Source organism: Phoxinus phoxinus, assembly GCF_949152265.1.
Source record: "Phoxinus phoxinus genome assembly, chromosome: 2".
Classification (NCBI taxonomy): domain Eukaryota; kingdom Metazoa; phylum Chordata; class Actinopteri; order Cypriniformes; family Leuciscidae; genus Phoxinus; species Phoxinus phoxinus.
This window is the reverse complement of record NC_136877.1, coordinates 5,042,297-5,058,789: the sequence shown is the minus strand read 5'-3', so window position 1 is coordinate 5,058,789 and position 16,493 is coordinate 5,042,297. Positions and strand designations below refer to the sequence as shown.

Sequence of the window (16,493 nt, the reverse complement as noted above, 5' to 3'; positions counted from 1 at the left end):
ACAATCTGTATTGTGAAAAGCGCTATATAAATAAAGGTGACTTGACAACTTTTTTAGCTAAAACTGCACAAATTAACTAGATTTGCGCTTGTTTTTTCATCTTCCTAACATGTTCCGGGTGGTTCCTACACAGCTGCTCACCACAAGTATTAGCAATAGTAACAGTAAAGTACTACATCTCAATCTGCCAGCTCATTTCTCTGGAAACAAACAGAAAAACGCTTCACTCACGTGTGTTTCTCAAGCCATTTACTGAGACACAATCGATAACCCCCCCACGTCGTCATCATCATCATCATCATCATCATCATCATCATCACCTGTGCGACACACTGACCTACAAGCTACAGCTTTGCCTCGAGTGCTGATTTATACACTCGACTGACACGAACAACTACGATTTGAGAATGCCTGCTGTCTTTAAATAAGCCAGAGGTTGTAATTGCTTTAAAATGTTAATAAGCGTCTGCTCAGAGCGTCGAATGCAAAATCAGAGCTGTTCCTACGGCCTTGTGGGAATACGGGAACACACGTCTTCTTTTAACACTCCACTTCAAGCCTTTGAACTGAGAAATATCTCATCTCAACTCAACCGGAATAGAAAACAACCATTATGCTCTTTGATGCCGACCACAGCGTGACACCCGAGAAGCTGTTGATATCTATTTGGGATTTCATTTAATTTTCACTTTTGTTTGATTAATGGAGAGTTTGTCACTTGCGGCTCTATTTTTGCAGGCTCCTCCATTTTGAAATATGTCTAGCTTTTCTAGAGACTGTATATGGGTATGAACAACAAAATGTAATGGTGCTTTCTAAAAAATAAAATAATTATCAGCCAATATGGGTTTTTCAATGAGTGACTATCTTCTAGAGTGTCATGTAATTCATTTTGTTAACAAAATCAATCAATTTAAGTACATTAATTATTATAATAGAATCAGGGTGGATGAATAAATGTGTAATTGTTTATGAATTGTGCTAAATTAACTCAAAGTAACTAAGCTGACAGGCCTATAACATATTTTTGTATTGTCAAGTCCGTCAGCAGATTTGATAACTCAGAGTAAAGCCTCGTGCGAACCAGGACAATTATCGCGCTCGCTTTTCACAGACGTTTAACGCCTCGCGACTAAACAAAGGGCGCCAATGTGAGTAAGTATGCACACTGACGCGCAAAACACCAGGCGTAAAAGTGTAATTTTTTGGTTAAAAACTGGCTGACCAATGAGATTGGCGCTGTTGTTCACGTGGTGGCACTCAAGCACAAAACGGTCTTGCCGAGCACACATTGATAGAGAAAGACGACGAAGATGTAATGAGGCAAGAGGAATGTAGAGCTGATGGTCTCTTTGGTGTCTGAACAAAGAACTTTATGACAGTGACTACAAAAAATCTCCATAAGAGAGAGTTATGGGGTATTTCTGTTTTTCAATAAGCGCCATCTACTGTCAGGGAGTGAATTTGCACGTTCACTTGGTGCATCGCCAGTGAAAATCACTTGGGTATGAACACAAAGACACGAGGAAAAAAGCCTAAAAAAACGTGATAATCATCCCGTGTGCACAAGGCTTTATTCATCGACCAGTTATTGGTGCCGAGGTCGATTGAAAACAACCAAATATCTTTCCGTCCTTCTGAGTTTGACATGTGCTTACCATCTATGAGCTGATAGAGCTGCGATCCTGACGTAATCTCCGCCACCTCGCTCTTCCTCGTCCCCTTCCTGTAGCGGATCTTGTAGCCGATGATCTCCCCGTTCTGAGCGTCTGCCGGTGGAGGTTGCCATCTGATCATGATGCTCTATAAAGTTAACAGTTGGGAAAACCAAAAAATATCCTCAGTATCACACATTCTGATTTTCTTCTACAGCCATAAACACAGTCGCTGCATCCAATATCGAATACTTCCTGACTATATACCGTATTCTCCGGAATATAAGTCACACTTTTTTTCATTGTTTGACTGGTCCTGCGACTTATAGTCAGGTGCGACTTATATATCAAAATTTATTCATACTGACTGAGATGAACCAAGAGAAAACATTACCGTCTACAGCCGCGAGAGGGCGCTCTAGTTGGCGGAGTTGTTCAGAAGCGACACCGAGGAAGAACTCAATGGATTCAGTGTTGAGGAATGAGATCGGGAGCTTGGTGAACTTGCTTACCGGTAACTTGTTGGACTCGCTGGCTAATGTTAATTTAGCCTATTCAGACTCCCAGGTATATGTTCTTTATGCTAATGTGTCGCTGAATAACTGTTAATGTGTTACGTTAACATACCGGACACTATTCAGCCTGTTGTTCTGTGTGCTATTGTGGAGCTGAATAACTCGCCTTTCCAGATTAAATGTCTGGAAAATTAACAATGAACAAATAAAATATAAAACAACATGAAATTAGATTGATATATAACATTGACAGTGTTATATATTAAGAATATATTAAACCAAAAACTTTCATATTTTTAGAAAGGATGTGAATTAAAACGACCACAGCAGGCAACAAGTTGATAAATTCTGTTAAATAAAAATTTTAATTTACCGAATTATCCATTTGTTTTCTGACAGGGAACACATGGAACGAATCACACATTTTGATTGACAGCCATCAAAACCTACTAGTGACCGTGTTTACTCCTTTTTTTTCAACCATTGGATAGGATTTTAAAAAACGGCTGTTGTATTTGTACTTCTGACGAAGCGCTGTTAAATATAGGTGAGATACGCCGCAAAAAGAATAAATAAAATGCTTTCTTAAAAAGGCAAAAGAACACACGTTTTCTAAATATGATAATTAAAAACCAACAGACTGATGAAAACGTGCGGGACAAGGGGTTAAAATGCTTGCGGTGCGACGCAAAGCGGGACGGGTGGTCACCCTAAGCCTAAGCGACGCAACTGATGGCGTAGGTCACATGACAATGACAAAATGGCGAATGTAGTAAGTCCGAATTTACTGTTAGATTTCTAACACAGTGAGTATATTAGCGCTGCCATTTATTCAGCAGCTCCTCCGGGCTTTTACATGCAAAACCATAATAGTAACAAGCCTGAGCACAGGCATCTAACCCTAAGTCATTGTCTCCCCGAGGCCTCCATTACAGAACGTGATCGTCTCCCACATAGAGCATGTGCAAGTATATCAGTCCTGCAACAGAGGGCATTGGGGGAGCCGTGGAGGCCGGCCTGCACCGAACGCATGAATAATAGATAAAGCTGTGAAGTGTAGAGGAGCCTGAGGGACTGAGGCTCGGGATAGATGGAGGAGGCCTGCAGTGCATGCTGGGATAATGAAGGCCGCCCAGCGTGGGTGGGGAATTAATTAACAGTATCCACAGTTGCCGTGTTCACGGGCCATGAGGGAATCAACCGAATTAAATCTGCACCAAGTATGCAATTACTGTATTTCAATTTCCTACCAATTCCAGTTTACCTCGCTAACCGCTGCTTGTGTTTTCAGCAAACACAAACTTGTTTCAATTGACTTATGGGTCACAGGGGTGTGCAAGGTGGTACCAGTGTGGGCCTCATACACTAAGTCACTGTGTTCATTACACACACACACACACACACACAGATTGAATCCCCCCGTCTGTCGCGTAGCCATGCAACGGGACGCGACACAGTCCGTAGCATCCCGCTAATTAACCGTCTTCTCATGCAATATACAAAACTGAAAGAATAAAGCTTCTGCCTGGGACGTAAAGCCTTCATTATAATTCAGTGCTAATTACTGAGCCATAAAACCCATTACAGGCTTGAAAGTGTGTGGATCTGTGTGTAACCACAATGCAAATACTACTGGATTGCAAAACGGTCTTGTTACGATGCTAGGGAGTTGTGAACAGTTACTGTGCAGTTGCTAGTGTTTAAGTCTTGACCTATTGATGGGTTCTTAAAGTATTTGTTGAACGCTGAATGTATTTCTATCACCCATATACATAGTACACTCACAGAAGATGCTATACTATATAGCAAATCACACTTTATTGTACAGGCCTGTTCAACATGTACACACTAGGCACTTATTACAATAACTGGGTACTAACTCTGAACCTAAGCTTAACTCCTGTAGTTGCTGTATATTACCCAGTACTTTCTTGGGTAAGAATGCTGTGCACGTACTGTACAATGAAGTACGCAACCCAAATATCAACTGCTTGATTGTTATATTGTCAAAAAATGCAAACTATAATTTTGGCCAGCGATATATTAACTCTTTCCCCGCCATTGAAATAATTTTCCGTCATTTATTACACGATTCCCCGCTATTGACAATGTTCTGGCTTTCTGTGTTTTCGCAGTTATACGGTAGGGGGCTAGCCTGGCTAACGCCAGACCCAATTCTCGTTGAGACTTGGGTCTGGGAACCACACGTTCAGTTTCTCGTATTTGAGGCGTGGTTTACGAATGCGCCGGCGCCGTTTATTGGGTGCTAAGAATGTCTATCAAATGCGCATAGCCAATCGTTTCCATTATACCAGATGACGTATGTAGAGAAATGGTTTAACGCCAAACGCTGCTCTTTTTTCTAAATAAAATTGCGATCTAAACTACTTAGAACAATATCTAAGGCTGCATCAAAAGGTAGCTTCGCGTCTGCTGCCATGTTGACTACATAGATATAAACAAACTGCTTAGTTGTGTCGCAAAGATGTCGTCATCGTCTTGCTGCTCCCTCCCCATTCTGTGATTGGTTCCCTAAACGAGGCGAAAATCAGATCCATGGTTTCCAGACTGCCTTTCAGCGAGAATAAAATCGCGCTGCGCAAAGGCAGTCTGGGGAAACCCAGGCTAGTAGGGGGCGCTATTACACATCTTCTGAAAGAGTAATGAATCTCCAGTAAAATAAAACGCTGACAGGACACTTAAAAAAAAAAAAAAAAAACGCTGGCAAGGAAAGAGTTAAAAGTTGTGTATATATATATATATATATATATATATATATGCGCTTGATTGCTTGTATCGTCACATAAAATATAAACTATATTATCGCCCAGCTCTAATCTGCTAAATGCAACTATAAGTCATGAACACATTATAAACATAAACATCACAATTTTATATTACTAATAATAAACTATGTCTATAATTAATAAAAAATACTAATATTACTTTTTATAGTGGTTACTTGTAAAAACATTCACACAAATTGTATTTAAATTAGTGCTGGGCAACGATTAATCGCATCCAAAATAAAAGTTTGTGTTTCCATAATATATGTGTGTGTACTGTGGATAATTATTTTGTATATATAAATACACACACACGTGCATGTATATATTTAAGAAAAAATTGTTATTTATATATAAAATATTTATATTTATATATAATATAACTTATATATAAATCTATACATGCAAATATTTCTTAAATATATACAAGCATGTGTGTGTATTTATATATATATAAAATAATTATCCACAGTACACACACATATATTATGGAAACACAAACTTTTATTTTGGATGCGATTAATTAATCGTTGCCCAGCACTAATTTAAATGTATTCTTTATCACTGGCATAATTTGGCCATCAGTGTTTGTTGATTTTTTATTTTTTTTATTGTAAGATAATAATTATTATTGCTGTTGTTGTTATCTGTATTGATACTTTGGGGATACTGTTTCTAAAATAGTCATGGCAATAAATAAAAAAATCTATAATGTTGTGGTCCTTAAATATGGCTTATGTTCTTCATCCTAAATCTTCAAACAAACCGTTTTCAGACTCTTTGAGAACTGAGGAGCAATTACAGTATATTACGAGAAAAGTGTTGTTGTTTTTTACCATGGAAGCATGTAAACCTATTGTAAAAGATTACAATTAGGAACTCTTTAAAATACCATAACAGGGGCACTTTAACACTTAGGCTTATGGGGTTTGTTCAAACTCTAAAAGCAAGTCATTCTTGCCTTAGCAAACGCCATGAAATAATAGTGCTAAATGCATTTTCACAACCCTAGACGCTAGCTTGTCTATATATGACTAGAACAATAAACACACTCATGAATAAAAACAACAGGAGGTAGACTCATATTCCCCGGCAGCTAGACAAATATAAATTGTATGTTGAGAAAGAGGGGGAGGAGGAGAACACCGAGGAAGAGTAAATGAGGATGTGAAGCTTTGTGACAGTGCACAGATGTGCATTTACAGATGAGCCTCTTCATCAGATCGACTGTACGCTTCACTGTTCACTGTCATACAGCCTTACCTTCGAGTTCAGCACTTCAACCGTCATGTTCTGTGGCGGAGCGCTGGGGACTGAACACAGGAGGACGGGGTTAACAACAGTCGTATACACATTCATTACATGGTTCTACTGCATTCTGATTGGTTAATGCCAGTACTGAGCAGTCAAACAGTTTTGTATAATGACCACTAAACTGTATATTTCACTATTGTCAATGGCTACTTTCATGTTTCTCAAAGCACTCCACTGTGGCATCTACTGTATATTCAGAGCTTGACATTACATAATTTGCTCACCAGCCACTGTGGCTAGTGGCATTTTCACAAGCCATAATTTTGACATCGATACCATGGTAAAAAATGGCATAGATATTTATATTATCTCATAATTTGGCAACAGGTTTATTAGGCTGCTGTCACTTTAAGACCAAATGCACGGATTACACTGTTACACATGCGTTTTCTTTCTCAGGTGTTCACGTTCACTTAAAACATAACTGACTGTGTTTACGTGAATTGTCGCCAAGACGTGCATTTTCACATTATTTTGTGTGTATTTGACCGTTTAAGCGCAATAAGCAGCAAAAATAACAAAATTTAGTCCTGAGAAGCGGCTTTATGTGCGCACACAAAATCTGCGGGATTTAGTAAAATTATGTGTAATACGTGCAATCCCACGGCAAAATTCAAGCCCTGTAACACCAACAATATTCATCAAACTAAACGAGTGAGTGAGGAGAGGCGGAGAGGGAGAGAGAGAGAGAGGGAGGGAGAGAGAGAGAGAGAGAGAGAGAGAGAGAGAGAGAGAGAGAGAGAGAGAGAGAGAGAGAGAGAGAGAGAGAGAGAGAGAGAGAGAGAGAGAGAGAGAGAGAGAGAGAGAGAGCAGCTGATATCGTGTATCTATTCTGTGGAAAATTAGAAGTATTGGAAGCGTTTCAGATATTTCAGTATCGATATGTAACGAAAAAAATATTTTTGACAACACTACATTGCACTTAGTGTATACTTTCAGATGCCTTTTTAAAAGAGTACAATTGAACAATGTATATAATATATCTAAAATTCATCCAACCAAAGTGACTGCGTTACACACCACTGCTGATACCGGGTGTTAATGTCAAGCCTATATTCAGACCAACACACTTTATAAAAACTCCATTTCACAATAACCGTAAGAAAAATGGCCTAATTTTACAGTGAGCATAACAAATTTAACAGATGGCTAGAAGCTCACGAGTCCCAGTTGAAGTATATAGTAATAACTACAAAATACAGTTTCACGGGAGGTAACAAACCAGTAATTCACTCAGCATTGGCAGGTATGGCATTAAGTTATTTTGGGACCCTGCTGGTATTGCTGTGTTGATGCAGCTACAGTTGCTTTATTGCCTAGTAGAGCTACACCCCTTATCATGGTAAATGAGTGGAGGAGTGCTGGAAACTGACTAGCAAGGCGAAGCAAAAGCAGAAGATTTACTGTAAGTACCATCAGAGTATGTGCGCACGGATATGTCCTCAGTGGAGACTCCAGGTCCGTGTTTGTTATAGGCCACCACTCTGAAACTGTACTCTGTGAACTTCTTCAGTCCAGTCATGGTGTAGGACAGTGTGTTCACATCCAGATCCTGAGGAGAGAGAGAGACACGTCAGAGATACAGCCAGCTAATATAGCCAGTTATTATACACAGAGACTGCACAGATATAGAAATGTAAATATTTTGACTGATACTGATAATAGACATATTTTATTATATAAATATGATGTAAATATACTTGTGAATAATATGAATATAAGTGCATAATACAAATAATTTATTAATATATACATTTATATATATATATATATATTATATATATATATATATGGGGTGGGGTGGAGGTTAATGTGAAGGTGGAGGTGGAGGTAAAGGTGGAGGTGGAGGTAAAGGTGGAGGTGAAGGTGGAGGTAAAGGTGGAGGTGAATGTGAAGGTAAAGGTGGAGGTAAAGGTGGAGGTGAAGGTAAAGGTGGAGGTGAAGGTGGAGGTAAAGGTGGAGGTGAATGTGAAGGTAAAGGTGGAGGTAAAGGTGGAGGTGAAGGTAAAGGTGGAGGTAAAGGTGGAGGTGAAGGTAAAGGTGGAGGTGAATGTGAAGGTAAAGGTGGAGGTAAAGGTGGAGGTGGAGGTAAAGGTGGAGGTGAAGGTGGAGGTAAAGGTGGAGGTGAATGTGAAGGTAAAGGTGGAGGTAAAGGTGGAGGTGAAGGTAAAGGTGGAGGTAAAGGTGGAGGTGAAGGTAAAGGTGGAGGTAAAGGTGGAGGTGAAGGTGAAGGTGGAGGTGAAGGTAAATGTGGAGGTGGAGGTGGACTCTAGTTTTACCTGCTCAGTGTCCATGCCCTTCTCCATGAGGTAGATCTTGTAGTTTAGGATTTCTCCATTGCCTATGAGGGGCACGTCCCAGCTGAGGCTCACAGTGGAGGGGGACGTGATCACTGCATGAAGGTTTGGAGCAGGACCAGGAACCTGGACTAATACATAGAAAGAATGGAGAAAAATTAGAAAAACAACATTATGAAAGCACTGTGTGTATATATATATATAAATTTAAATTTTTGATTTTTTAATTTGTAATTTTATTTTATTTTATTTATTTCAAACAAATATTTAATTATTTAATTATTTCATTTAATTTAATTTCATTATTTTATTTTATTTCATTATTTTATTTCATTTAATTTAATTTCAGTTTATTTTATTTTATTTCATTTAATTTTATTACCGGCACCTTTTGTCTGTCACTGTTTCTCGCTGATATGTTCAGTGTTGCTTTATCAACCTTGTTTGTGTTTGTAAACCAGTCACGCCAATAACGCTTTGAAAAGCACTTGAACAGAGAGAGTGAGATCTCTCATGACAGTGGTGTGTGTGGACAGAATAACACACACACGCTCAGGCTGCAGGATTGACGTGATTTCATTTGCTCAGCAGAGCGGAGAGAATGGAAATGAGATTCTATGTTGCTTAACTTTTGTTTACTTGCTAGGGTCATGAATCATTACATTCAATTATAGTGTCCGACGACGAGTGTCCGTTAAATCTGTTGTTTTCCAACACGCTCACAACTGACGTGCCTTCAGGGACTCGTCCTGCACGGCCAATCCAAGCTGAGCATTAAATGAAATATAATATCATTCAAATAGCATGGACATTAAACAACTGAACGATGGCCAGTAGTTCCTGAGCCGACACTTTTATATTAAAGGGACAATCCCACTGGAGAAACCTAAATAGTTCACCAAAAAATGTAATATTCAGTTATAATTTACTACCCGTGTAACTTTACTTTTAAATTATGAATAATGTTCACGCTGCTCTTTTCCATAAAATAAAGCATAAAGTGACCACTCTAGTGAAAAAGAAGTAGCATACTTTTAAAATTAGTACTTATTATGGAAGTAATATACTTTAAGTGGAAACTAAATGTAAATGTTATAGAACACTTAATTGCATGTTTAACTATAATTTATAAATTATTTAATGCAATTAGCCGTAATATAGAGTACTTTTTTATCCACTGTAATTTCAATATTTCCTCTTTTGTCTTTGAAATATTGTTAAAGCCTGCTGCTAATTGTTCTGACAAATTATAATAAAATAACTATAGTGTGTTATTCATCAAGTAAGTGTATTTCTTTAAAGCACAACAAACGACTATTAAACCAATGATTTAAAATGTGCTTTACAGAAAAAAACTTTTAATTTGAAATATTAAGTACAAATTGCACTTTTTAAAAGTGTACTTAAAGGGTAACTAAACCCTAAAACTACTTTTTTTAGTTAATGATCTGTAAGACTGGGGCTTTATTAATGCTGTTCATTGATTCAAGTAATTTTTTTGACATTTGGATATAAAGTGTTTTATTTCTACAATATATGGTGTAAAAACGTGCTGCCCTCTTCAGGTTGAACGGTGGCTACTGCAGTGGCAGTTGTGGTACCCTGTGATGTAAGAGGGTACCAGCTAACCACGCCCTTGCCTACAGAGAGATACGTCTCAGGTGCACTCCCCCCTCCACTGGGCTCTGCCCACTTTTGCAGCATTTTTCAAATATTGCCAGTGGGTGGAGTCAGGCTCTGACCAGGGGTTTAGTTACCCTTTAACGTATTAAGAAATAAAATCATGACACTTAAGTGGCCTTTTATATCATTCATATTATAGTATATGCAAGTAAAGCATTTAAATATATTTTAAAGATTTGAAGTGTACATTAAATACAATTAAGCACACTTCTTTTCCACAACACTGTAAAAAAAGATTAGTTGACTCAACTTAACTAAGTCAAGTCATCTTGTTGCTTTGACTGAGTTAATTTGAGTCAACTTATAGTGTCAAGTTCATACATCAATTTGTGTTTTGAAGTGTAATAAACTTGACACTATAAGTTGACTCAAATTAACTCAGTCAAAGCAACAAGATGACTTGACTTAGTTAAGTTGAGTCAACTAATCTTTTTTTACAGTGAAGGTTAGGGACTGTCAAGCCCCAACAATGACAGATCATATGATTCACACACTATATTCCAAGTCTTCTAAAGTCATACAATAACTTTAAGTGAGAAAGACACTCAAATATAGGTAATTATTTGCTGAAAATCACCATAAAGTGATCATATGTGACCCTGGATCACAAAACCAGTCACGAGTCGCACGGGTATCTGTGGCAATAGCTAACAATACATTGTATGGGTCAAAATTATCCATTTTTCTTTTATGCCAAAAATCATTAGGATATTAAGATCATGTTCCATGAAGATATTTTGTATATTTCCTACTGTAAATATATTTAAAAAAAAATTGTGAGTGAATGCAGCACAATCGTGAACATAAATGCACAACTTCAAAGGAGATTTTCTCAATGTTTAGATTTTTTTGCACCCTCAGATTCCAGATTTTCAAATAGTCATATCTCGACCATATATACAAACCATACATCAATGGAAAACTTATTTATTCAGCTTTCGGATGATGTGTACGTCTCAATTTCAAAATATTGACCCATGTGACTGGTTTTGTGGTCCAGGGTAACATATGACTTGGAAAATAGCCCACAAATAGTATATGGACTACTAATACTTTATTTATGTCCTTCCTGAAACACGAAAGTCTCCGCTCACTTCAGTAAACACACACTTTCCCTGTAATGTGAAGAGCAACATGAACGTTCCTCATAATATCTCCTATTGAGCTCCACAGGGGCTTGAACCCCTTCACCACACGTCTGCAACCACTACATGCATCCAGTTATGTTTACACTGAACCATCCGTCATATTCAAGCTCTAATATAAACCGCATTCGATGTCTTACATGAATCATTTTGCAAACTTTGATCACGCGTTTCTGGCATCCGAGTGAGAAATCGCTTTATCTCAGTTCCACAGACACTCGTTCTGTCCAACATCGGCGGCTGCTTCTGATCCCGGGATGGGATTAAGTGCGTTCGCCGAGTGTGTGTAGATGACTTGTGTTCAAATTCACCAGGATCTCCGCGCAGCAGGATTCCCGAGAGCGCCAGATTCCCGCTAACACACATTATAAAGTGTCAGAGCCAAGGACACACAGAGGAGCACGACTGACCCAGAAACTGAGTTTGAGCTGATAATGTTTCACACTGATGGAGTCAGGCCATATACCTTCAAGAGGCATGTTTGCTTAAAAGTCAGCAGGTGTTTACCGTGTGTGCTTACCTCTATAATGAGATTTTAAACTGAGGCATTGGGAAAGAAAAACTCCAGAGAACATGTTCGGCATAATCTTCTAAGGCCCAAAACACACTCCAGACAAGTACGTGAGCGTGAACACGACACGTCAGCTTGATTTCATGCATTGATGCCCACTGGAATTTGTCAGAGCGTAATTCGTAATCGTAACACAACTGTGTTAAAGTCCCCCTGTGGTGAAAATCAAGCTTTTAAATGTTGTTTATATGTCTAAGTGGGGTTTTTAATATGCTTTAAGACAAAGTCAAAGTCTAAGTCTAAGAGTATAAGAGTATTTTCTGCTTAAAACTGCAGTGAACCAAAGACAGTCTCAAAAACACGGTTTGAAATCGCTGGTGTTTCTGACGTCACACACTACCTTGTAACCAATCAGATCAACGTGTGATCGTCAACCAGTGGATCTCTGCGCTGAGTGAGTGAGTGAGTGGAGGCGGGGCTCATTTGCATATTCATAGAACCGCAAATACTAAATGAGGCAAGGGTGTGGAGTTACATTCAAGCTATTTTAAGGCATATATAAAAAAAATTCAAGGAAAACATTTTAAATATGTAATTTTGCTGATCAAAGATGAGTTTTAAGGAATAAAATGATTGACTACAGGGGGACTTTAAGTTAGTAAACATCAAATTTGAATTACTCCATGAATCTCATTAGGACATATTCTGATTTGATAAGCATGTTAAAGCTACACTATGTAACGTTTGGGCCTCCAGCAGTTAAAAAAGGAAACGGGATGCATATCGCAGAGAACGTTGTGTTGTTTGTGCTTCGGCTCTGCTCCTCCGCACGGATGAATGTGGCTTGAGACACTGGTGAACATCTTATAAGAGTGGATAGACTAATAAATAACAGTTTCTTTGTACAACCGGTAAATAAGAACAACAAGTTTTTCGACAGTGTTGTCAAATATCTATTCCGAAGCTGTAGGGGGAGCTCTATAGAGAAACTTGCGAGCAAAAAGCGAGAATACAGCGAAGAAATTCCCAAAACTGCATAGCCCTGCTTTAAACAGTTGAGTTTTACTGTTTTTGAATCCATTCAGCCGATCTCCGGGTCTGGCGGTAGCACTTTTAGCATAGCTTAGCATAGATCATTGAATCTGATTAGACCGTTAGCATCTCTCTCAAAAAAATAAAAATTACGCAGCGCCTGAAAATAGTCCCCAGCTTGGTAACTTCCAACGTGACCGGCACTAAGTGTGTAATATCATTGCGCTGCTGGTACGGCAGCAGTTCCTTGATTATTATTATACTATTATACAGGAATGAGAGTATAGTTCCTAGTCATATTGGCCTAGAAAATCGCAACTTTGTATTTTCTTTCGGTTTTAGTACACGATGTAACTACAGAAGAGTCCAGTTTTAAATAGGAAAAATATAGAAACTCTTTGGTCAGTTTTTTTGAGAGAGACGGTCTAATCAGATTCAATGATCTATGCTAAGCTATGCTAAAAGTGCTACCGCCAGACCCGGAGATCGGCTGAATGGATTCGAAAACTGTAAAACTGTTTAACTCTAGGGGATTTGGAAAATGAGCTTATTTCCAAAAAAAGTGAAGTTTTCCTTTAAATCCATGGGGAATGTTGGTGATGTTGATTGAAAAGCCTTCTTACCTTCAGGCTGGGTGGCTACTCTCAGCGGCGCTGAACTCTCTCCAGGGCCGTTTCTGTTGTGCGCCACCACACGAAAGGCGTACGTGGAGTCTGGCATGAGGTTCTGGATGGTGACCTGCATCTCTCCTGGACGACTGGTGTTCACTATCCTCTCCCTGTACAGGATCAGAAGCGTCACGTGAGACTCAAACAGGAGATGACTGATGATTTGGTGATTTAAAGCTTCTCATATTTTTCTGTAGTCAAAAGCAACTCCGTCAGAACGGCGTTATAAATATGAAAAAGAACAACATGTGGCTTAAAATAATAGCAACAAATGAACAGAATACAATAATCAATAGCATCCATTATTAACGGCTTCTCGGAGGGTGAAGGACACGAAAACATGCCTGGGTCATATTTCACTTCATAGTCAAAATGCAAATAAAATATTTCTGAAATTTTTTACATTATATTTTATTATATTATTTATATATTTGCATTTTTTTGCATGTATGATATTGTTTAATGACAATTAAGCACAAACATTATCGTAACCATAATACATATGAATGTTTTAATTTTTTGTGTAATTCTAAAATCTCATTACCGTAATGCAGTATTTTTTTAAGTTATTTTAAATAGTACTAAATATACAGTACACTAATTAAAATGATTCATATAAATAATCATTAATTATGATGAATAAATACTTCGATAGATAGATAGATAGGATAGATAGATAGATAGATAGATAGATAGATAGATAGATAGATAGATAGATAGATAGATAGATAGATAGATAGATAGATAGATAGATAGATAATTAAATTCTAATAAATTGCTGGTACATTAAGGCTCAAAAGTTTAAGGTTGGTATTTGATCAAAAATACAGTTAAAACAGTAAAATTGTGAAATATTATAAAAAATTTAAATAGATGTTTTCTATGTGAATATATTGTCAATTATAATTTATTTCTGTGATCAAAGCTATATGTTCAGCATACATTTCTGATTACTATCGCTTCATATTTTTGTGGAAACCGTAATACATTTTCTCAGGATTCTTTGATAAATAGAAAGTTGAGAAGAACAGCATTTACGCATTTGAAATAAATATTTTAGCAACATTACAAAAGTTTACTGTAACTTTTGATTAATTTCATGGATCCTTGCAGAATAAAAGTGCAAGATGTGTCACCATCTTCCTGAGCCCAAACTTTGCTACAGTAGTAGTGTGTATATAAGAGATAAACTGCGTGCCTGTTAGTGCCCTCCAGGCTGTAGTACACTGAGTAGGTGACGTCTTCTCCGTGTGGTTCAGCGGGAACACGCCAGGTCAGTTTGATGAAGCGAGTGGACACCAGCGAGGCCACGACGTCCCGCGGGCCGGAGGGTTTGGGACCAGCGCCGACTCGGGACCCTGGCATTAGATGGTCAGTAGTGGCACGGGTCAGTGAGGTGGGAGGGGGGGAGGGCAGGGCTACATCTTTCAGTGTGTGAGTCAAAGCAGGAATAAAGGGTGGAGGGGGGCGGATAGTGAAGTCACACAGAAATACAGGGAGGGAGGGAGGGAGGGATGGATGGATGGATGGAGAGCAAAACACAGGAGAACACATAAAAAGAAAAACAAACAAACAAAGAAAAACATAACAATGGCTTTTCCATGACAGGAAATCAACAAAACAGTGAAATAAATCACAAAGAAACATGAAAAATGCAATCATGATGGAATAATGTCAGGCATGTAGTTGGAGAAAAACAGCTGAAGTGGAAAAAATGAGAATATTTTTCATATTTATAATAGTTCATCTCAAGATGCGAAGTACAGGTGAAACTGGAAAAATTTGAATATCGTGCAAAAGTTCACTTATTTCAGTAATTCACCTTAAAAGGTGAAATTAATATAATATATATAGACTCATTACATGCAAAGTGAGATATTTCAAGCATTTATTTGTTATATTTTTGATGATTATGGCTTTTCACAAGATGAAAACCTTTACACAATATTCTCATTTTGAATTTGTGATTTTCATAAGCTGCATCATACACTTTTCACGATATTCTAATTTTCCGAGTTTCACCTGTATATTGTTTTTGCTAAAAATATGTCAAACACCTGGCATGGCGAATTTTCTTGCAGTATATTTGATTGTTGGGAAGAAAAAGGCTTTATGTGAATGGGTTTGGTTGTGAGTAAATTAATAAATACATATATTTTTGTGTGGACTATTCCTGTAAGTGAAGGTGGATAAAATCCAAGCTTTTTGGGTGTGCAGAGCATTCACAGCTTATACTGACTTACTGTGCGTCAAAAATCTCTCGATTTTATGTTCTCTAAGGGAATGTTAGGAGACTTGATGTAACTGATGTCTTTATTCATTAGATTAGATTATACTTTATTGGCAGAGTCAAGTCAGAGATGTGACCTTGACCCACACAAAACAATTACAATCGCTAAACTTTCAGACAAGTGAAACTCGAAAAATTTGAATATCGAGCAAAAGTTCATTTATTTCAGTAATTCCACTTAAAATGTGACAGTAATATATTATATAGACTCATTACATGCAAAGTGAGATATTTCAAGCCTTTATTAGTTATAATTATGGCTTAGGAAAAATATTCTAATTTTGAATTTGGGGTTTTCATAATCTGTAAGGCATAATCATCACAATTATAACAAATAAAGGCTTGAAATATCTCACTTTGCATGTAATGAGTCTATATAATATATTAGTTTCACCTTTTAAGTTGAATTACTAAAATAACTTCACAATATTCAATTTTTTCGAGTTTCACCTGTATATTACACTTCCTTAAAGCATTACATTACAACCTTACACTCCTATACTGCGCTTGTACAATTACCTTCATAATCTCTTGAGCTATGAAAGAACATAAAAGGTTCTGCGAGATGTATTGTGTTGAGATGTGCTCGGCATGTCT

General features: G+C 37.7%; 1 protein-coding gene across 12 annotated transcripts in view; it reads right to left on the bottom strand.

Annotated features, from left to right (window-relative positions):
• Positions 1-16,493, bottom strand: part of neo1a (neogenin 1a) — a 180,151-nt gene that overhangs the window by 20,974 nt on the left and 142,684 nt on the right. For 9 of the 12 annotated variants that reach the window (XM_079598740.1, XM_079598743.1, XM_079598735.1 and 6 more), the window contains exons 8-13: positions 14,805-15,030; positions 13,562-13,716; positions 8,550-8,698; positions 7,684-7,822; positions 6,220-6,269; positions 1,659-1,803 (exon numbers count right to left, since the gene is read on the bottom strand). In XM_079598740.1, coding sequence (XP_079454866.1) covers positions 1,659-1,803; positions 6,220-6,269; positions 7,684-7,822; positions 8,550-8,698; positions 13,562-13,716; positions 14,805-15,030 — 864 coding nt within the window. The remainder of the gene's footprint in view (positions 1-1,658; positions 1,804-6,219; positions 6,270-7,683; positions 7,823-8,549; positions 8,699-13,561; positions 13,717-14,804; positions 15,031-16,493) is intronic. The other 3 variants (XM_079598739.1, XM_079598744.1, XM_079598734.1) reach the window with 1 other exon arrangement.